Here is a 23,715-nt window from a genome sequence, read left to right on the forward strand (position 1 = left end):
CAGAAAAAGCTTACTAGTCAATCAGTGATGTATAGTTTGCAGTTCTCTTAAGTAACATAAAGCCATTAATATAACCATTAATATTATAATATAACCTCTTAACCATTTTCTTACCATATTTACATTATTTTTGTTCTTATATCAACTGATATGAATTAGTATTAACTGAACAGTTTTATATGCAGTAGTCCTTCAACAGTAGTCCTTCAACCTGTCACGCTTACATTGCACAAACATCACATGGGGACGACAGGTCAGAAGAATTAGAACAATGGAAATACACAATACACGAGGAAAGACGAGGAGAAAAAAGACCCACCCAGACTGAGCCGTTAAAGGGAGATTGGTTTGAGAACAGAAAGAACACCTCAGCACATGAATCTTCAAATCTCACAACATAAAAGACATAAGCATCAGAGGCATTATTAAGAAGAGAAATCTTGATACTAATGTTCTTTCTAACTTCAGGCCAGTTTCTAAACTCTCTTTTGTGGTGTATTCGACAGAAGAATGGAGACGGAGCTTAGTTTATAATGGAACGTGTATTCAGCAGTAGTTAGCCATTCAGTACATATCACAACACTTTCTTCTTCCTCTCTCCTATATCTATCAGTCACAGAGCCCCCTACTGGTAACTGAGTATATGTTCATATTCAGTCCCCCTGTAAAGCAACCCTTCACCATCTTAGCAGTGTATGTAAACATAACATATTTTATGTCCAAAAATTTGGAAAAAGTTGTTTTCAAGCAACGTCAGACCTTTTTAGATGTTTGTGGCATTTGTGAAGCATTCCAGTCTGGTTTTAAATCTCGTCCTGAGCTCATGTTCTGTTGCTACTGGGCAATGCCCCTCTTCCTCTGCCCCTGTGTGTTGTGGTGTGCCACAGGGCTCTGTTTGGGGTCCAGCTCTGTTCTCCTTATACACGCTGCCTTTTTTATTTTTATTCCTATATTTAGGAAATACAACATTCCCTTTCATTGTTATGCTCATGACATCCAAATTTGCTTCCCCTTGAATCTGGATGTCTCTGTCCCACTGCAGCCTTTGCTTAACTGTCTGCATGATGTTAAAGACTGATTAACACAGTATTCTCTCACCCTAAATGAAAATAAGACCAAAGTTATTGTTTCTGAAAGTCATGCCCCTTGGATAAGTTAACTGATACCCTCGGTCTGCTTGCATGTCTTCATTCTCACACTGTATGAAATCTCTGAGTGTTTTTGGATAGCTCTTTAAATTAGAGAAGCAAGTGTCGACAGCTGTGAAAACTAGTTTTTATCAGTTACACGAAATAGCCAAAGCAAAGCCATAAAAAAACAAATTAAAAAACACATTAAAAAGCACATTGAATTAAAAGGTGTCAAAACTTTTCACTGGTAGTGATGTCCACAGATATCAGTGCAAGTTCATTCTTGTTTTTAAATGATGTCTGTCTTCCAGGTGTTGTCCAGAGGAGCTGTCACCATGCAAGGACAAAAACAGGTTGAAGTGCAAGACAGATCGGGTAAAATTCCCATATTTCCACAAATGCCACAGCCAAGCATTGACGTTGGTCTGTTTTGTTGATCTGTGGATGTATGTTTGGACCTGTGTTTCAGTGAATGAGGGCCAGGTGTCCTTTAAAGTCAGAGTGTCTCCTGAGATGGCTCCAGAGTTCCAGGTTGTGGCTTATGCCGTCCTGCCAAGTGAGGATGTAATTGCCCACAGTGCTGACTTCTCTACTGACAAATGCTTCAGCAACAAGGTGAGTGTAATTCTAGAGGTGTGCTGTGTGCTTGGTGTCTGCAGTCATGCTCTGGTGTTCAAATCAAAGTCAAATTCAGTTGGCTAAATCACCTGAGGATTTCTAGCATATACTGGTTGTTGCACGGCTGTTTCTACTCTACCTGAGGACTCAAAGTGCTTCTTTATACGACCTCATGACCCGCTCACTCCCATTTATACAAGCACCTTTTTCAATGATGATGCAAGTCCTACCTATCTAACACTGACACAGTGTTCATACAGTGTCCAATGTAGTGTGCAGCCATCCCACTGGGACTCATGATTTGTCACTCACCACAGTGAAGCAGCACATTTAGCCAGCAGTGAGTGGGGAGTTATCACAGTCACTAAACATCTACGGGTGTTTTGTGTGTGTCAGGTGTCAGTGGAGTTTTCACCGTCTTCAGCCGTCCCAGGTGAAGAGACCAACATGCAGGTGACGGCCCTGCCACATTCTCTGTGTGGTGTGAGCGCCATCGACAAGAGCGTTCTCATCAAGGAGCCTGGGAAGACTCTGGATGCAGATAAGGTAACTGCTGATATTAACATCAGTGAGATGGACACATCCCTTATTTACAGAGCCCGTAGTGTCGTGAGTTACCAGCAGCTCACGCCTTCGCTCTGGTATTTCTGTCCTGATAAGTATTCTTTGGGCAGTCATACATTCAACTTTATGTAACAGTTCAATGCTGAGTTTGTCTTAAAGCAAACTAGTATAGAAATAATACAAGGTTACAAATGCATGTGTCTGTGATGACAGTCCTGTAAGTGTATCACCTGCCAGTCAGTGTCTACTTTATTGGGAAGACTTTAACTTTACATCAAAACTGTTCAAATACACGAGTATTTGTTGATGTTAAACATACAGCAAAACCTGGAATAAGTGAGACTTAAAGGAGGTAAAGGAGCTACAGGGACGGCTTCAAATGGAGAACACTTACTGTAGCCATATAAAGTCACTAAGAACGAACAGTTCATAGAGAAATTGTACAACTTGTGTAAGTTTTTTTTTTAAACAGATCCCTCAGCTACAACACCTCAACTACAACACCTCATATCTGTGGAGGCTTACTGCTAACTTGATCATTTTTTTTTTTTTAAGAATTCTTCTTAGATAATCTAGCAGTTCATTTGAACCTAATTGGTTCTAATATTTACACCAGTACTTCATTTAAGAGTTTAACAAATATGTAGACCAAATGTGACCATGATCATGACAGACAGATAGATCAGTCAAAACTTCATAGGACTAAAAATGTTTGGAGGTTTTGCTGAACTGCACTTTTCTTTTCAGATATTTGACTTGCTCCCACTCAAGAAATCCTCATATATCCCATATGAGGTTGATGATGCTACAGAATGCCTTAATGTGAGACCAAAAAGATATGTTTTGCCGTACCCCAGTCAAGAGCAAAATGATGCTTATGCAGTTTTCCAGGTAAAATACATGTATACCTGTGAGTCCGTCAAACATAATGTAAATGCAATAGTTTTTGTTGTTGCACCAGTTTTTACTGATCTTTGTGTGTTGCTGAAATATCTAGAAAGTCGGACTGAAGATGGCGACAAACTTGCTTATTCGATTGCCTTCATGCCTCCAGTTCAAGGGAAAAGTCTACCATGAAGGCCCTCGTGTCTACTATGGTGAATCATTTGCTTGTTTGCGTTGTGTTTTTGATACAAATTTTCTTTGTATTTACCAAAAAGAAAACGGGTAATTATTTTCCCTTTTTTTTTTTTTAGATATGCTTCCGGATGTTAGATATTCTTCTGGTCCTGGTCTGGGATCTGCTGGGCATCTTCCTCCTGAAGCTGCACCAATAGAGACAGTTCGCTCTTTCTTCCCTGAGACTTGGATTTGGGATCTGGTGGAAGTTGGGTAAGTATCTGTTGTGAAGAGATCTGATGCATGTTAAATAAAAAAACAAACAAACACTAAGTATATACGAGTACATTTAGAAACCTAGAGGGTATGTGAACTTTCTGCTGTCTCCTTTGCACACGTGAATAACATGAAAATAAAATAGTTGTGAGTTTTTTCTTAAGCACGTTTGGTCATGTTTAAAGTGGTGCTTTGTTTTTGTGGGATATATTATTTCACTGTCATCAGTAACGTGGAGCTCTTTCACTTTGTCAAGGTTCAAGAATGTAACATATACAAGAAGTTCACACAGCAGGATGTTCTTAGGTCATAGTAACTTTACTATCATACAGGTCGCTTACACACATATGGACATGTTTGATTATGTTATAGAATATGTTTGTGTGTATCTGCTACTTCAGAGAGGATGGAAAAAGGGGCGTGTCCCTGACTGTCCCAGACACCATCACCACCTGGGAGACGGAGGCTTTCTGTTTGTCCTCTCAGGGTTTTGGTTTGGCTCCTCGTAAAGAAATGAAAGTCTTCCAACCTTTCTTCCTTGAACTCACCATGCCCTACTCCATCATCCGGGGGGAGCACTTTGAACTGAAGGCGACTGTCTTTAACTACCTGACCAGCTGCATCATGGTAATGAATGATTAAAGTGTTTAAATACATTTCTGTTCATAGCCAAGGAAAACCATACTGAAAACATTACTGTCTAAGCAAAATTTATATCATAGTTATTAAAATATAATAGAAAATATTTTTTCTTTGGCAATATAACCATGCAGGATGCAGGCCGTTCTTGAAGGGCCCCTGCTCACCAACACCTACAAGCTCACCTGCACTGACACCAGGATCGCCCAATCAAATGTCTTTACACTACCAACCCTCCTCTAGCTTTCTTTGTGCGCTCATGCACCTTGTAGAACAGAGTTTAGTGTGGAAGCTGTAAGAAAACAGATGGAGGGAAACGATTAGGAAGGGAGTGATTAAAGTATCCAAGTAAAATGAAGGTCTACTTTGATCATGAGTTCATAACATCAGGCTTGTGCATTCATTTAGATGCTTAAAAATGTGTTCACATTTGAACTCAGGTTTAAATGTAGCCATGAGATTGTTGAGCTAGTTTAAAATATATTGTCTGTGTTCCTCGTACAGGTTACTGTCACTCCTGGGCCGTCCTCAGATTACACCCTCACTCCTCTCTCTGGTGATCTGTACACATCCTGTTTGTGTGCCAACGAGCGCAAGACCCTCAGGTGGACCATGATCCCAACAGCCTTAGGTGAGAATCAGGCTTTGGTCCTCCACACTGCCAGGAAACCGTGTGTGGCAGGCTGAGTATGGCCCAAGTGCAGGACCCAGACCAGGAAGTGAACTCTCAGGAAGTTACTTAAAAGCAGCTTCAAGAAAAAGAATCCACATAAGACGGCTAAATAGAATAAATGGAGATTAAAACATTAAAGAGAAATTATAAAAACACTATGTGAGAAATACTGTTGAAATATAAGTTATCATAATCAAATGAGTGAATCTGAGACCCAATAAGCTATATTCATGGAATTTAGAATGCTGTATGTGCATTAGACAACAGTGAGTGTGCAGTGTAGAGCTAGGACATGTAGACAGTCAAATCCAGCTGCAAATCGAGGTAAACCAAGAATATAACCCCTGTGTTTGGAAGGGTAAACGTGGGGGTTGTAGGGAGTGGGGCAGAACGTCTATACCTCCAGTCTGAGGGGAGCAGCTGCCTCCATCCTCATGCTTTACTTAATGCAGCTGTCTTAGCCAATTATAAGTCATTTTGAAACCTTCCTTTCAATTCTCATCAATTATTTACATTATGCATGCTTCCCTTGGACAGTATGATTAGAAAAGACTGTTTGCAGATGAATTGCCATGCAAATTATTTCTTCTTAATCTTAATTAGATCTTATGATTTGCAGTACTTTGGCCTCCAGCAGGACTCAGCAGCAACCCTGGCATCATTTTGGACTGTTTTTTTTTCAGCTCAGGTCTTTCATGCCTGATGCAGTAAAATTTCCAATTATAATTTATCTTACCTTCGATTTAGAACCAACATTAAATCTAGAGATCTAGATTTAGATCTAGTCTGATCACAGTTAACTGTTTTCTTTCGTCCCAACACATTTCCTTCTAGTTTCTACAAAATCTGTAAAATAACCTCAGTAACCTTTATTTTAATGGAGAGATAAAGAAGGTGACCTGTGCTGCTGTTTTTAGGGGCTGTGAATGTGACTGTGTCTGCTGAGGCCGTAGCTTCCCATGTGTCATGTGATAATGAGGTTGTGAGCGTACCAGACAGAGGTCGCATCGACGTGGTCACCAAATCTCTCATAGTGAAGGTCAGTACCATAAATACAAGACCAGAAAAACATTTTTACTCATAAAATTTAAATTGTTGCTCTTTTTAAAGATAATTTTGCACGTCCTCTTCCTCAGGCTGAGGGAACTGAGATGACAAAGACGTACAACTGGCTTCTTTGTCCAAAAGGTCAGTGTGATGTCCATCAGCAACACCAGTTAAATAATGTAAATAAACAAATGACCTAAATAAGCAGTGGAGTGCATTGTGTAAATAAAAAGTTATTTTTAAAGTGAAAATGTTAATAGAAATGTCCCAAATTTTCACCTGTTACTTTCACAAAATGTAACGATATGTGCTGAAGATCAGGCCACCTGGTGACTTTGAACAGTAACTCTGTTGCAGTCGTGACTTCCTGATTGGACTTTTGTTGTGTCTGTACACAGGAAGCCCGCTGACAGAGGAAGCGCAGATACATCTGCCTGAGAATGTGATAGAAGGATCTGCCCGCACTTCTGTATCAGTCCTGGGTAAACCTCATGATTTCATCTCAATTTTGATTCAGCCAAATAAAAATATGTCAAGTTAAAGCTTTGTTAAAAAGGCAAATAGCAAATTACTAAAACAACAGAAAATAAAAGAGACCTCATGTTCAAGTAAAAGTAAAAACCGTATTCAACTTTTAAAAGATGATTTCATTTATAAATAGAAAAAAGCGACCCACATCTTCCTGGCCTTATGTGAAAAATAAATGGACCCCAAAAATCAAAAGGCTGGTTGTGCCATTCTTTGCAGGAAGAACTATAGTCTGTGTGAAAAATTAAAAAAACACCCCTTCCCTAGCTTACCATGTCAGCCAATCAAAAAATGATATGGCAACATGTGGCACTTGGTTGTTTAGGGAGAAGGGGAAGTTTTAGTAGTGACGCCCTCGACGAAAAGCGGGCGAGTGAAAGAAAGAGAGACAGCCAATTTTCATATGTGAGGACTGATACCCCTCCTGCTGTCAGACCTGCAGGGTTCAGGCCTGTGCTGTTCTCCTCTGTGCTACACTGAACACAAACTATTTTTTTTTTTGGACTGGCACAAATAATTTGTGTGCCTTCTTATTTGATGCGGCACATCTGATTGATCTGTAAATAGACTTAAATGGTTATATAAAAAACGCCTGAGGCCTTGGCTGCATTTTTAGGTAAATAGTACCATATAACTTTGTTGTTTGCAAACTGTGTACACATTTTTTAGAAATGTACAACTTCTATTTGCATTTCAAGTTATGAAAATGATTCGTTAAACATGTTTTTGGGTTTTACAGTAAAAAACATAACTTTTTTCCACTCGGATTTTGAATTTTTTGTCTGAATTTAGATCAATTGTGCTAATATAGTATGCCACAATTAAAAAAAATAACTCAAATTTCAGATATTTGTAGTTGTGCTGAAAATAACGATACCAAACAAGGCAAGATAAACAGTTTTTAAAGGTGAAATATAGAGGTAAAATCAAGAGTAGTCAAAAACGGCCAATTATACCCTCACCCCAGAGGATTAATTGCCCAAGTTTGAGATTCAAGGCACAAACTGGTAGCTGAACATTCTCCTGGTAGAGAGTTCTTCCCTCCAGGTCGTGGCGTGCTACTGAAACAGCAGAGGCATGATTTAACACTGGCCACCAGCTGCCTTAACCAGACTCCTCCGTCGCTAACCACCTGAACCCAATGCCCCACCCCTTCCCTGCAGCTGAGCCACAGACACCCCTACGCCTCATAGCCCCAGAGCTTCACACTGCTACCACCACAGTTAGTATGATGTTCTTTCTATGATGCGTCACTTTTAAGCCAAATGCAACAAAACTCAAAACTTTTTCTCCTCAGTCCACATAATATTCTCCCAAATATCTTGTGGAGCATGGAGATGTTTTTTTGGCAAATGTGAGATAAGCTTTTGTGTTCTTTTTGGTCAGCAGTGGTTTTGTCCATGAATGCTGTTTTTGCCCCGTCTCCTTTGTATTGTTGAATCATAAACTCTGACCTTTACAGAGGAAGGCAAGGCCTTCAGTTCTGGGTGTTGTTAGGATTCGTTTGACTTTTTCAGTAAGTCGTCGATGTGCGATGGAGTAATTTTGGCCACATCTTTTCTAGAGTTTTGGAGCACAGGCGCTCCAAAACTGTAGAAACTGATTTTAACCCTGTCCAAACTGATAGATCTCAAGACTTCTCGCCTATTTTTGAATTTCTTTCAATCATGGCAACGACGTGTTTCTTTTTGACATCTTTTAGCCTGCTTCCATTTGTCAAACAGATGGTACTTGAGTGATTTCTTGATCCAGCAGGTCTGGCCTTAATCAGGTCTGGGTCTGGTTGGTGAAATGAAACTCAGTCTTCTCAGAAATATTTGGTTAATCACAGTCAATCTACGATTTTCAGTTTGGATGTTTTTTCGCTCAGCAAATGAAATCATCATTTAAAATTGCATATTGAAATTATTCAGGTTATCTTTGCCCAATAATACAAAGTTGTTTCACGCTAGTTTTGTTAGTTTTAGTGAATCAGTGTTTTTGATCAGGTGACATCCTCGGCCGGGCTCTGAAGAACCTGGATGGATTGCTGCAGATGCCGTATGGATGTGGGGAGCAGAACATGGCTCTCCTGGCCCCCAACATCTACATCCTCCACTACCTGAAAGGCACACAGCAGCTCACCACAGCCATCATGGAAAAAGCTACTAACTTCCTCACCAGTGGCAAGTTTTTATTGTTTCCTCTAAGAAGGAAATCATTTGAATCACTTCAACACACACGGTTCAAGAAACAAGCCGACATGAGGCAGAACATTAGCCACAGTTTTTGGTCAAATGTGTCATTTTCCTCATCTGTCAGCAAGAGTCGTAGAATTTCCCAAATCTTGATGTACACATGCAGATCCATAAACAAATGGAGTCCAGTCATCACCATAGCAACAATGTCTCAATCATTGTGTCCCTGTTGTTACAGGATACCAAAGACAGCTCAACTACAAAAGTGCTGACGGTGCTTACACCACATTTGGAACAGGACCAGGAAACACTTGGTGAGAACATCACTGATCAAACATGTCATAAACCAGAGAGGTTACACTAGTTTTTAAGTATCCCACCAAACAGAAGACATTTCTTGAAGTTTGACTACCCATTAAAAACATAAACATGTCTGTCTCCAAAAGTTGAATCTGTTCATCTGGATGTAGCGTTTTGTGGGAGAAACGTTTCGTCACTCATCCAAGTGACTTCTTCAGTCTCAGCTGACTGCAGGTTTCCCCAAATCTTATAAACAGTACATTTGCATAATAACTGAAACCAGCCCACTGAAGGAACAATGGGCTGTGAGGTCAGTTCCTTAATCATAATTATGCAAATTCCCATGACCACTGATCAACAATCACTGACGTCAAAGGAGTTGCAAAGAAAGGCGTCTGGACTTCTTTAAGTTGCTTGAAGACGTTTCCCCCCAAAGAGGGACAAAGGACCCCCTGGTGATCCTCTAATCACATGAGCCAAGGTGTGAAAGCGGGTGTGGGACCTAATCAGCCAGGGTTTCGGGTGTGCTCATTGTGAAACCTGGCCCCACCTTGTCATGTGAATTCCTGAGGTCAGATGGCCCAGGATGTGAGTGGGCATTAAGGCGTCTGGGGAGTAATAATGCCCACTCACATCCTGGGCCATCTGACCTCAGGAATTCACATGACAAGGTGGGGCCAGGTTTCACAATGAGCACACCCGAAACCCTGGCTGATTAGGTCCCACACCCGCTTTCACACCTTGGCTCATGTGATTAGAGGATCACCAGGGGGTCCTTTGTCCCTCTTTTGGGGGGAAACTCCCACTTGGTTTAAATCTGGGACTCTCCACCATTTGACCTTAGAACTGAAGAAGCTTCTCGGATGAGAGGTGAAACGTCTTCAAGCAACTTTAAGAAGTCCAGACGCTTTTCTTTGCAACTCCTTTGACTACGATGACCTGGATGACTGAGAACCTTCACAGACAACAATCACTGACCAAAATCCACTGATCAAAGAACACTGATCAATGGCCATGAGTACCATTCACAGAGAGTTGGGGAATGGCTGCAATCACAGCGTTGTAAGATGGCGAAAGATGTACCCTTAGGCCCCCTCCTCGATTCAGAAATGGTCTTTCCCTTTTCACGTACTCATGCCCATTGATCAGTGTTCTTTGATCAGTGGGTTTTGGTCAGTGATTGTTGATTAATGGTCATGGGAATTTGCATAATTATGATTAAGGAACTGACCTCACAGCCCATTGTTCCTTCAGTGGGCTGGTTTCAGTCATTATGCAAATGTACTGTTTATAAGGTTTGGGGAAACCTGCAGTCAGCTGAGACTGAAGAAGTCACTTGGATGAGTGAAGAAACGTTTCTCCCACAAAACGCTACGTCCAGATGAACAGAATCAACTTTTGGAGATTTACTTTCCTGGATGATTGAGAATGCATCAAGACATAAACATGTCTGCCTCTAATACTTAAAATAATTCTCCATTTAATCCTTTGAATAAGATAACATTAACAATAACTTTTGGTTAATACTGTGTAATTTAGTAGGTAGGAAGGAGCATTAGAGCCACATAATCAATAAATGTTATTGATCATTATTAGAATAAAGTCAAATTTTAAAGATTAAAGTTCTTATTCTACTTTAAGAAAAAGTCTAAATACTATTTCAATAATAAAGTCTCCACCACTTTCTGGTTTTCAGTGTACTTATACTTACTGCCACATGGTTTTTATTTGCTACAAGTGACATCAGTTCCTTCCTTGTTACTAAAACTGAGTCTGAAGTACGATTTCACTAATTCAGAGGGTAAAGCAACCGTGGCAGTTTGTCCTGAAATAACTTGCCCACATTTTGGCTTTTTTCTCAAAATACATTTTCAAATTTAATTTTGAAATTTCAACTTTATTTTCTAAATGATCAGTATTTCTTTCTCTTAATGTGACCTCACAGCCAAACATTTCCATCGTTGTAAGACGTGTAAGTGTTGTTTTCTTTTTGTCAGGCTGACTGCATTTGTGGTAAGAAGTTTTTCCAAAGCTCAGTCTTTCGTCTATATTGATCCCAGAAAGATCGAAGAGTCTAAGTCCTGGCTGCAACATAAACAACAAGAAAATGGCTGTTTTGAAAAGTCTGGGAAACTCTTCAACAACAGAATGAAGGTAACCTGCAGTTCTTCTTTGTTAGACTGTGGAAACAGCCTCCAGTGTGGATGCACTTTAACAAATTTTATCAATAATGTCATGCATACATGGAAAACACTGTATTAAATACTGTAATAGCTCACACCAGTACATTCTATTATTTTATTTAAGAAATAATTCCCACACATCTTGCTCCATTCACTCCAGCACTGCCTTCTATGTAGCATTCACACATATTTATACAAAATAGGGCTACCATGATTAGTCGACTAGTCACGATTACGTTGACAATTTGATCGTCGACGAATAATTTAATAGTCGACACGTCATTTGAAGCTTTGTAAGATCCCAAAAGACGCAGGAATAAGTAGTAGGATTTAAGAGTGTAATAACGGACTGAAACAGAAGATGGCAGCACTGCATGTACAAGGATGCCAGCTGCCGTTAAACCCCGAAGAAGAAGAAGCTGTGTCCCAGAATTCATAGCGCGGCCCAGTTTAGTTTCCAACAATGGCGGCAGCTAGTTAGTTTTCATATTTCTCTTATTACTCTTTCTGGGTCACAAAATAAACGTTTAACATATTTTCAGGCGAGAATGTAGCTGTGTAAACTTCAGATATCTGCTCAGTTTATCAAGACACCACATATTTTCAAAAGCGCTCCGACATTTTCGGAGACATCTGTTACCCAGTAGAACGATAGCTAGACGGGGTTTAACGCTCACTTGAGCCGGTCAGAACACCGGATTCCGGGCAAACCATTTTCAAACCCACCGTCGTATTTCACTACTCAGGTTAAACATGATATATAAGTCACTTAGATAACTTAAAAATTTTATTTTTTGGCTTTTTTTCAGTATTTTGTTTGTTCCTGAGTAAATCGGTTTGGCTGAGATTAAAGTTATAGTTTTTACACAGCTGAATAAATGTCAAGCAGACAGCTGATTATTAGAAGTGTGAGATGCTCCTGAATATACTCTGGTGTCCTGTTATATTTTATAATAATAATAATGGATTACATTTTATATAGCGCTTTTCAGGACCCCTCAAAGCGCTTTACAATACCACTATTCATTCACTCTTACATTCATACGCTTTTAGATAGCAATGAGCAGACGGCTGAGTTTATTAAGCTTCACTCAAACAATCTGCAAATTTCATTAAAATGTAATAAACTATCATCTTGTCTTTATTTTTAGTTAGCACATACCTTAAACACTTAAAGCTGTAAGCTAATGATCATTATATAAGAGCAGATGCTGCTGGTGCAATACGCTGTACCTTTTACGTCCAATGGATGCATGATCTGATTAGTCGACTAATCGCAAAAATAATCGGTGACTAGTCGACTATCAAAATAATCGTTTGTGGCAGCCCTAATACAAAATACAAAGTATGCACTAGAGACCAACTTGGGATTAGTATCTTGCCCACAAATATTTTGCATGCAGGCTGGAGCAGCTGGGAATCAAACCATCAACCTTCCGATTAGTAGATGACTACACAAACTGTTTATAAGGTTGGGGAAACCCGAGGTGAAGAAACATCCATCTCACTGGAAATACAATGTCCAGATGAACAAAATCAACTTCCTGTTCATCTCTTTAGCTGGATGTTTGAACATGCATCAAGACATTCATGATACTAAAACCACATGCAGCTAAAAATCATTTTCATGACTTCATTTCCCTGAATGTTGGTGCATTAATGATAAGTGTCTATGATGTCTTCTGTTGACAGGGTGGTGTATCTGATGAAGTGACTCTCAGTGCGTACGTTACAGCTGCCTTCTTGGAAATGAATACATCCCAACATGTGAGTAGACTCAAAGAATATCAAGGTATTTAACAAAAAAAGGAGTAGAGTTTGTCCTGCTGAGCCATGGAGTTAGGTTCAACCAGCAGTCTCTACACATAAGCAGGTCTCACTACCATCCAACATCACCAGATGACACAGTTCATTTCTATTGGCATTCTTATATGGAGCATGCATCAAGTTACCATTACCGTCACCCGCCACATCTTACCGAGCTCTTCTTTGAGCCCTTAGTATTTCTCGAGCTTCTCCTGTTCCTTCTTCCTGATGTTGTTGTCGTTCGGAAACGCTACATCAATCATGGCGGCTGTCTTCTTCTGTTTGTCTACCACCACTATGTCTGGTTGGTTAGCCACCACCATTTTGTCTGTCTGTATCTGGAAGTCCCACAGGATCTTAGCTCGGTCATTCTCCACCACTCTAGGGGAACCTCCCATTTTGACCTTGGGTCCATACTCAGCACAGATGTTCCTGTACACTATGCCGGCCACTTGGTTATGGCTTTCCATGTATGCCTTGCCTGCTAACATCTTGCACCCTGCTGTTATGTGCTGGATTGTCTCTGGGGCATCTTTACACAGCCTGCACCTGGGGTCTTGCCTGGTGTGATAGACCCCAGCCTCTATGGATCTTGTGCTCAGAGATTGTTCTCGTGCTGCTATGATTAGTGCCTCTGTGCTGTCTTTCAGTCCAGCTTTGTCCGGCCACTGGTAAGTTTCTGGATATCAGCCACCTCCTCTATCTGCCGGTGGTACATACCGTGCAGGGGCCTGTCCTTCCATGATGGTTCCTCGCCTTCCTCCTCTTTCTTGGGCTTCTGCTGCCTGAGATATTCACTGAGCATGCGGTCAGTTGGGGCCATCTTCGTGATGTATTTGTGGATGTTCGTTGTCTCATCGTGGAATATGGTGCTGACTCTCACCAGTCCCCGGCCTCCTTCCTTCCATTTAGCATGCGGGACTTGGGGTGAAATCCTCAATGCATGGTCAGGAACTTTCTTGTCTTGATGTGAGTGGCTTCTATCTCCTCCTTTTGCCAGCTTATTATCCCAGCAGGGTACCTGATGACGGGCAGGGCGTAGGTTTTGACAGGCCGGATCCTGTCCTAACATTCAGCTGACTCCTCAGGATTTGCCTGAACCTCTGCAGGTACTTGGTGGTAGCGGCTTTCCCAGCAGCCTCTTTGTTGTTCCTATTTGCCTGTTGGATCCCCAAGTACTTGTAGCTGTCCTCTATGTCTGCAATGTTGCCTTTTGGTAGTTCGGGATCACTACAGGTTTTCACATAGACAGCAGTTGTCCTTCTCTCCTGGATCGGCTGGAGCTTAGGTTTACGGTACACATCAGCTTTTAAATGTCCCCCATTACTGATGGAAATCTCACAGTCTAAGAAGGCTAACCTGACACTTTTCATATCCTCCCTGGTGAATTTGATGTCGTTCCACCAAGTTAATGTGATCTGTGAATTGTGGAACGTCCTGAGAATTGATTTCCACCCAGGTGTCATCCACATACCTGAACTCTCACCAGGAAGAACTTGTATCACCACCCAACCTGTACAGTGTTTTTTCAATATGTTCTTTATATTGTAAATACTACTAGAAGATTGATCTGTACTTTCCTCTATTTGCTGTGTTTTCCCACATCTGCCACTTTCTATTATCACGCTGATGTTTTGAGTGACTAAATCAGGAATACTGCCTCCTATTCTTCTCACACTGGGTTTAATGAAAGAAGATTTCTGTTTTTCCATTGAAGTTCTTTGTTTTGATCATTTAAAGGATCCTGTGATGAACAAGAGCCTGGCTTGTCTCAAGGAGTCTCTCAGTGACCTGAGCAACACCTACACTACAGCTCTGCTGGCCTATGTGTTCACTCTGGCAGGAGACGTGGAGACCCGAGCTCACCTTCTGCAGCACTTAGACACAGTTGCAGTGAGGGAAGGTCAGTCATCCTTTAGCAGGACATCATTCAGGCTTTATTAGCATCACTGTGACTGTTATTGTGTGTGTTTGTAGGAGGTTTCCTCTACTGGTCTCAGACAGCAGCAGAAACATCAGCCTCCCTGTCAGTGGAGATCAGCTCTTATGTGCTGTTGGCCAAACTCAGCGCCTCCCCGACTGCTGAGGATCTGGGATATGCCTCTGGTATTATCAGGTGGCTGACTGGGCAGCAGAACTATTACGGAGGCTTCTCCTCCACTCAGGTACGACACCACCCGAACAGCATGAAGCTCATCATTGTTTTAACAGAATAGCAATGTTACCTCACACTTCTGTACACTAACTACACGTAACAGCCTGTAAATAACAGATCACCTGCAAGTTTATACCTGTAATTTCTATACTTTGATGATTCTCAGTTAAAGATATTTTAACCTGTTTAACGTTTATTTAACGAGGAAGTGAAATTTAGAATAGTTGAGATTAAGGATCTCTTTTGTGAGAGGGTTTCAAAGTGACACAGGCAGTTTTAACTTAATGTCTATTCCACTTCAGCCCATGTAATATGGAGACATATGCTGTGTGTGTTAACCACAGTGAATCCATCCTGTAGGACACGGTGGTGGCTCTTCAGGCTCTGGCTCTCTACTCCACTCTGGTGTTCAGTCCTGAAGGTTGGAGCACAGTGACAGTTCAGGCTCCCAGCAGTCAGCTGACATTTGATGTAAATCAGAGCAACAAACTGCTCTACCAGGAGGAGGCGCTGCAGGACGTGTCAGGAAAATACAGCCTGGAGGTGAAGGGCACTGCATGTGCTTCAGTGCAGGTCAGTGACAGCATCATGTGACAAGCTCCTGGTTGATGTCAGAGAAAGGGTTTCTTCTTTTTCTTTTTACTTATAAAACTTTAGAGAGCATTAGCATTTCCACATGTAATAAAGCTCATCTTGCACATTATTTTCATACACAATAAAGACATTAGACCTGACAGTAATAACTGTAGAGAGTACAATGCTATTTCAAACTCAATTAGAGAACTGAGCAAAAATAAATGAACTTTCTGTCTGTATCAGAATCAGGGAAACTATTTATCCCAGAGGGAAACTGAGTTGTCAAAGCAGCAAATATACACCAAACATGAAGCACTCGTATAAAATGAGTGTAGATATAACAGAGATACTCATATTAAGATGAATATAGACATATAGGTATGAATATAAAAGTATGTGTGCAAATATGTGTCATGGTGTAGAGCAGTGACAGCAGGGTGCACTGAGGTGTGATTAGTTCTGTTCCACACGTGACCCAAGTGTGTTTCCCAGATTTCTGCCACCTACAACATCCCAACACCTGCTGATGTCACCACTCTCAGTGTGAAAGTCCAACTAGAGGTCAACACCACCAGTGAATCTGCTAGACCCAAATTCATTGTGCAAATACAATCGCTGTAAGTATGTGACAGGTTAGAGGAGTGCTCTTTACCCGTGTGGAGGAACTGCTGGTAGATGAAAAGCAAGTGTGCACACAGGTCATAATCACACTGTTCAAACACAGGTACAGTGGAAAGGAGAAAACTACAAACATGGTGATCCTGGACATCAAAATGCTCTCTGGATTTTCCCCAGACCCCGAGTCTTTGAAGAGTGTGAGTAATTAGACAGATTCTACCAACACGTGTGTCTCATGTGATAATTGTGATGATAATAATAAAGATGATGTCATCTCCTCACAGCTCAAACATGGCTCCCTGGTGAGTCGTGTTGAACAAAAGGAGGATCATGTTCTGGTGTACTTAGAGGAGGTAAGTGAAAGTCACTGTGGGGACACCAGATGATGATCTTTGATACTAACTGTGTCTGCGATTGTTTCTGTCTCGTCCAGTTATCAAAGGACACACCCATCAACCACAGCTTAGACATCATCCAGGAGCTCCCAGTGGACAACCTGAAGCCAGCCGTGGTCAAGATCTATGACTACTACCAACCAGGTCCAAGTCTAGCTAAGCTTTACTCCAACAGCTTCACTTCAGAGGATTCATCAGACTGAACAGTTCATACAAGCTGATGTTTCCATCAGTGGGACACAGAGAAATGACACTTTCATGTTTTTCTACCATGTTTCTGTCAGGTGACCAGGCTGAGACCCAATACATGTTTGTGTCGTGAGCTGCAGGTAAGAAGCTGTAATAACACACAAGTACACCTTTCACACACGTTCATGTTCACAGCATCAATGGACCAACTTTGAACTTTTACTAACTTTTATTCTTCGTCTCACAGTTTGAAGAAGGTGTGGCTGGTCCTGAGGTTTAAACCTGCATTTGAATAAAGATACTTTTTCTGCTCACATGTGTGTGTGCGTGTGTGTTACCAGCTCCAGTATTATTAATGCTTCTTTAATAACATGCTTCATTATTAATAACAGGCAGAATGGAAAATATAGTGCTGTGTATGGACCCTGAGACTGGCCTTATGCCACATTTCTGTCTTTGTGCAGGTTTAGGCAAAAACAAAATGGTGCAAGTGGGCAAAACATTAAAAAAGCAAAACGTGCTCTTGGGAGACGTTCAGTGACAGCTGGCAAGTGACGCCCACGGAAGTAAAAGAAAGAAACATAATGTGTGTGTGTGTGTGTGTGTGTGTGTGTGTGTGTGTGTGTGTGTGTGTGTGTGTGTGTGTGTGCAACATCACAGCTGTTTCCTCCCCAAAGACTGGACACCTTTAAAAGCTTACAGGATACAACAGCCAACCATAAATGCTAACTGTACATGAAACTGTAAAAGTACACAATGATGTCATTCAAATAACATCTAATGGTACATGTACATTTATACACAAGTAATTGGCTGTTCCTAACAGGCTGTGTTAACAAATTAGTCTCTGTCTGTAAAACATTTCAATCATTTTACAGTTTTATTAAACTGTGCATGTTTCATACTCCACTGTGTTACATGGAAAAATACAAAGATCAGTTTCAGAGAGCTTGTTGGAACAAATGTATCATTATTAGTAGTCTTGTAACGTTGAGCACACAGTCACTACATGAATCTGTGACTGTTGAGTTCAGTTTGAACGTTTGCCATTAAATAACCATAAGCCTTCTTCATACACCTGACAATTTATATGACATTAACAGCTCGTCCTGTTTATGACAAAGCTCTGACACGATCTGCTCCAGCTGCTGTTTCATTCACTAAGCTGCTGTTGTTCTTTCAGCTCTCAGAGCTGCTGCCTCCTCCAGGTCCTCATCTCCCCATTTATCATTCATATCTGTCAGTGTGCCTGAAAAACATTTACAGTATCTCTCTCTGTTTGTGTAAATATGGAGAAAACACAGTGCATACAGAGAAATGTACCCAGAGCGGTAAATGATCTAAATAACAGCTCTTTATAAAACCACCACCATTAACAGACATTTGAATCATTAAACTGACATCAAATGATCTCAGCTTTCCTGTTTCAGCTACAATAATCATTTTATTGTACATGTACGCTGACGGTAAAGATTCTCTTTTATTGTAAAATGCTGAGATGATTATTAGACAGAGCGGCTCAGCAGAAGCCTGTACTGAACATTAATATGACAGTAATCACACAATCCTCCCACTGTCACTGTGTTGTTTCCTTTGTGCTCTTGTTGCTTTTATATAAATGACAAAGAGGTGGACAGACTCTGCAGCCCTGATAGATGAGTATGTTTGTCAAACAGCTGTAAGAAATCTTCTGTCTTACACTCTCGTTACGATCAGCTGATTTCTGTTCATGTGTCAGAGGATTAAAATAGTGGTGCAGTCTGCAGCGTGGATATGGACATTACTGAGAGCGTGATGATAAAGTGGAGTCTGCTGCAGGAAAGAAACACCTGTGTTATGCTGTTAACACAACTTTGGCTCTTCACAAGCACATGCACAGACAGCATGTTAACACTAAGCTAGCCAGGAGCCCAGAATGATGTGAAAGCTGAGTGAATGTTGACCCCAGACAAGCACCGTGATAAAGTGAGCAGTCAGGCTGCAGCCGTTTTTAACTCTTCATGTTTCTACAGTAGAATCCAAAAAGTCTCGTTGTGCCAGATTTCATCTTTGATTTGTGTTCATACCTAAAACTAAGAGAAAGATCATGTCCTCATCAGGGATCTGTGTTGGTGTGTGGGGCTGTAGCTTTATAATGTTATATGGTGATTATGAGACACATCATTTTACAGAATAACATTAACCAGTAGTATAACCAATGTCTTTCTCCTGGGAGTAATGAAGTACTGCATTACTTTTAAGACAAGTGTTTTGTGTAATAATGATTTTTTGAGTAATGGCCCAGCATTGATCACAACAAAGAGGGGCCGCGCCTCCAAAATGCACAAACATTTGAGCATGTGGCATGTAATTCACTTGGATGATTTTAATGTCTTTGATATGCTGCTTAGAGATGGCGGAGACTCTCAAAGTGGAGCCAGTGAGAATTGAAAAGGGAATCAATAAGTGATGTATAATGGGAAATGCTAAATTCTTATCAAGAACAGCTGTTCAAAATCCCACAACGCTGGCCGACATGATGGCAGGGCTGTGAGTACGCAGACTGTGTTTCGAACACAATATGGATAACATCTTGGAGAAGAACAACTGGATTTGAGAGAATTGGTGACCTGTGATGGACACTAGACTATCTGTAAAAATTGGATGCAGTTTTTCGCACTAAACCTAAACATTCACCATCTTCACTCATGCGGCTATCCCACTGGTGCCAGGCCTGCCACGGTCAAAGCTGACTGGAACAACAAATTCTTCTATGATAACAGGATTGTTTGTAGACTACAGCTCAGCATTCAATACCATCGTTTCCTCAAAGCCGGACAGGAAACTGCAGGATCTAGGACAGAGCAGCTCCCTCTGCAGCTGCATCCTTAACTTCCTGTCTGACAGACCAAGTGGGATAAACGTATATTCTTTTTCATCCTCCTTGCTTTTGGGGTTCTGGAACGTTTTGTAAGTGTTTCTCAGGAACGAACGGCAATAACCCCTTTTTCTTAACACTAGAAACAAGGTCTGTGTGGCTTCTTCTAAGTAACTGGGATTGCAAATCCTATGGAAAGGAAGCAATTGTGACCGAATTAGTTCTTGTATGTATGTAGCGGTAAAAGCTGGTCTTCCACAGTAATGCATGTGTGTCTGGGTCTTTAAAAAATACCTTAAGGTCCAGTTTGTTTGTCATTCGAAACTGAGGTCCTATGAAAGTAATGACGTCTAAGAAGTTGACAGAATTTTTGTACATTGTGTATTTTATATGTGATGATTGTGATGATTATTGAGCAGATCAATGACTGTTACTGTTACTAAATGTCTCTCAAGAGCACATTTTGCTTCCTTATCATGTGTCCAGATACGGTGGCCCCTAGAGACAAAGCATGCACAAACTCCAAAACATGTACAAAATCCAAAACACATGCAAACTCCAGAACACATGCAAACTCCAAAACACGTACAAAATCCAAAACACATGCAAAATACAAAACACATGCAAAATACAAAACACGTACAAAATACAAAACACGTATAAAATCCAAACCACATGCACACTCCAAATCACAATGGAAGTGCTTCAAGACCCTAGGGGCAGTGTTGAGCTTCATTTGCAAAATAAACGGCAAGTTTGTTGCAAACACATGGGCTGTGTCCCAATTCAGGGTCTGCACGCTTGAAGTACGCATTTTAAGTGCGATTACGTCACCGCCACACGACGACGGCTGTCCCAATTCGAAGTGTACTCCAAATGCGCCGTCGATTTCCCGAAATATTTTCCGAAATATCAAGCATGGTCCGGTGCACGCTTCGTGGTCCTATATATCCCACAATTCATAGCGCGGCGGTGTGTGTGGATAATTTTGCCACAAAATACGGCAGAAGGGAGCGGCCAAAGAGTGAACTGTCAAAAGTAAGTACTGAATATTATGTCACTTATTCATGTGCGAATGTTTAATAACGAAGAACATTAAAACATTACTGTTGGCCACATGTCGGCAAAGTTATGTGACATTAGTGATGTTTGTACTTTCATATATATATATATAGTCAACCTTAATCTGACAGAGAATGTGATCATTTTATGGATAATTAAAGTCAGTCATATATCCACAAACACAACAAGCTGAAAGTCAGTGATGCTGCTCGGTTTGCAGTCCTGAATATCACGGCACAAGCAGGATTCACTGCACTGTTAATGTTAGCTATGTTATATTGCTGCCTTTGCATGTGTTTTGGATTTTGTACGTGTTTTGTAGTTTGTGCGTGCTTTGTCCCTAGAGGCCACCGTATCCAGAGACCCCAGATATCATCCAGATATCTGTAATAGTATAACAGTTCAATTCAATTCAATTCAATTCAATTTTATTTATATAGTGCCAAATCAAAACAAAAGTCCCCTCAAGGCGCAAGGCGCAGTTTCAGGGGGAATTTTGCTAATGCCGTTTCCTTCTAATCAGCCATAGAAATATTGGCACAAATATTTTGCCAAATGCTGCCCCACTGATTTGTAGATGGAATTCATTATTAAATTCAAAGTCATTCCTGGTTAGGTTAATCTCTAAAAGCTGGATTAGGATTGTTGTATCTTTGTAACCATTTCCTCTTCTTCTTTTTAAACACTTATATCTCTGATAGTCACTACACCTACATTGTAACCAAATCAATGTCTATGGTGAATAGCATTGAGTTCCCAGGGATGTCCAGGTTGCTGATTTTTGCACCAGGAAATCTGGTGTATCCTTAATGTAGCTGGGATGCTTGTTCGGGGTTAGGTAAGATGTCTTAAAAAGTATTTTCCGGTGTACTAGCAAATCATGACCTGGCAACTGTTTTCCTTCCTTGTGTCACATGGGTCCATCTTATCCCAGATAGCAAATATTCATTGAAACAATGTTAGATCAATATCAGGCAATTCCATTGGATCAACATCAAAATCTGATATTGAATTTACATGACTTTTGCACCCTCTGTTAATATTACATGAATGTCAGAATTTGATATTGAATCATTGTTTATTTCTTAGCAAAAACAATTTCAAGTACAAAGTCATGGAAAGAAAAAATTACATATATTCCTGACTTTTTTTTACGTCTTTGTAAACTTACACTATTGGATAGAAAAAAAAAATTTGAGTGATTTCAAATTTTTGAACCATAATTTAACCATGTTTTGATGTCACTGTATGCATGTACTATACAAATGTATAAAAGGGAAGAACATACAGTGCTGAAATTGAAAATCATTTCAATTATTTTGAAAAAAAAGTTTTACTTAGGCTTTCTTTTATGACAGGTCCGGCTTTCTTCTTCCAACTCGTAGGTCTGAAATTATTAACCAAGAATTTTGGTTTGATTATGATCATAAAACGTAAGCTGGCCATGGCTTATGAGAAGCCTGACTGGTTCATACGTTTGCCATGACTCACTGTGATGAACTCTCCTCTTTACTGCGACATGGACTTTTCCCAATGGATGTTTTTCTCAAGGAGGATATGGAGGCCATGAAAGTTTCTCCCCATTTATCCAGGAACTGGAGACAATTTTTGTACCACCAGTAATGAACTGCACAATGCACCACTCTTTCATGTTTTCAATTTGTTTTTTTTTGATTGTCTCGTTGCCTTGTCTAGGATAAATAGGAAAACAATCAAAAAAAAAGGGGGGGAAATGTTTTAATTAAACTTATTGACGTTTTGACTGTACCTAAGTATAAGTAATTAATAAAAATGTCTACAGGCAAGAAACTGTCTTGGCTCTAAAGCCTGATAAAACAAACTGATTCATTTTCATTTGCTATGTATAATAGGCATGGCAATGAAAGCTGTGGTGTCAGGACAAAGAAAATATTTCCTAGTTATATTATGGAGCTTTCTTATACCAAGACTGCTGTTCAGCTGCCAAACCCTGTAGCGTCCGATTCTGGATGATGTAAGGGGTACTGGAAGTAAGAGTCCTTGTGACAAAACTTTTGGATAATTATAAATGTGTCAGTAGCTACTTTCAAATATTGCAGATGATAGCAATGTCATCTACAACTTTCACACAGTTATCCCCATCTCCTGAAGACACGATGTACTTTTCCGTTATTACCTTTTTGTATTGTTCTGAATGGCCTATTTGACCCAGAAGATGACCATCATAATGCAGATGCATTAATCTGTGTCTTTTTTTCCAGTGGTGATGGCTTTACATCTGGTTTTTCTGAAAGCTTTTTAACAATCTGCCTTAAAGGCAAGTGAGGCTTTTGGAAGAGATGTTTACACGGAAAGTCACGTGGGTATGCCACGTGATCATTCAGTCTCAGGCGATTCCCTCACATGTGTTAAAGGTTTTGTGTAGCGGGTGCTCTCGAATCTCAAAAGTAACACACTCATTGTACACATTTGTAGAGGTAACTTTACCTTTCTGGATCATATTGCACACATATGCAGATCTTTTGAGGCAATTTACTTTGCATACAGCAGCCATAGAGCGAGAGTCAGGGTAAATGGTGGGCGAACCGAATGCAGGGCTAACAAAAGCACTCTTGTAGCTTTATAACGGAAAGACATGAATTTATGACATGAAAATGTTTGTTCAGAGTTTCTGTTATAGGTGAAATTTATACTTTTCTTGTTTTGTTTAAGCTAGCTTTAGAGCTATCATGTATGCTTGTGAACCAAATTAACTCTATGCTGTAGAACTCTCTAATAGGCAGAAGATAGTCAGCGTGTTTTTGTTTTATTGCCCTACCTAGAAAGTTATAACTGATTAAGACCCCCAAACAAGAGAATGTAACTATGGAGAAACACAAAATTG

The 23,715-nt window shown here is 40.4% G+C and overlaps 1 protein-coding gene across 1 annotated transcript in view; it reads left to right on the forward strand.

The window, feature by feature from the left end:
* LOC134620201 (alpha-2-macroglobulin-like) overlaps positions 1-17,099 on the forward strand; it is a 38,159-nt gene extending 21,060 nt beyond the window's left edge. Inside the window, exons 15-37 of the mRNA XM_065470085.1 lie at positions 1,442-1,505; positions 1,600-1,745; positions 2,145-2,294; positions 3,060-3,203; positions 3,310-3,424; positions 3,509-3,644; positions 4,049-4,274; positions 4,791-4,917; positions 5,877-5,998; positions 6,096-6,147; positions 6,405-6,488; positions 8,523-8,699; positions 8,950-9,025; positions 11,009-11,165; positions 12,887-12,961; positions 14,741-14,903; positions 14,978-15,165; positions 15,516-15,728; positions 16,224-16,348; positions 16,456-16,546; positions 16,634-16,702; positions 16,783-16,888; positions 17,029-17,099. Of these exons, the coding sequence (XP_065326157.1) occupies positions 1,442-1,505; positions 1,600-1,745; positions 2,145-2,294; positions 3,060-3,203; positions 3,310-3,424; positions 3,509-3,644; positions 4,049-4,274; positions 4,791-4,917; positions 5,877-5,998; positions 6,096-6,147; positions 6,405-6,488; positions 8,523-8,699; positions 8,950-9,025; positions 11,009-11,165; positions 12,887-12,961; positions 14,741-14,903; positions 14,978-15,165; positions 15,516-15,728; positions 16,224-16,348; positions 16,456-16,546; positions 16,634-16,702; positions 16,783-16,888; positions 17,029-17,066 (2,844 nt within the window). The 3' untranslated portion in view covers positions 17,067-17,099. The remainder of the gene's footprint in view (positions 1-1,441; positions 1,506-1,599; positions 1,746-2,144; positions 2,295-3,059; positions 3,204-3,309; positions 3,425-3,508; positions 3,645-4,048; positions 4,275-4,790; positions 4,918-5,876; positions 5,999-6,095; positions 6,148-6,404; positions 6,489-8,522; positions 8,700-8,949; positions 9,026-11,008; positions 11,166-12,886; positions 12,962-14,740; positions 14,904-14,977; positions 15,166-15,515; positions 15,729-16,223; positions 16,349-16,455; positions 16,547-16,633; positions 16,703-16,782; positions 16,889-17,028) is intronic.
* Positions 17,100-23,715: the final 6,616 nt, after the last annotated feature.

Source organism: Pelmatolapia mariae, linkage group LG3_W, assembly GCF_036321145.2.
Source record: "Pelmatolapia mariae isolate MD_Pm_ZW linkage group LG3_W, Pm_UMD_F_2, whole genome shotgun sequence".
Classification (NCBI taxonomy): Eukaryota; Metazoa; Chordata; class Actinopteri; order Cichliformes; family Cichlidae; genus Pelmatolapia; species Pelmatolapia mariae.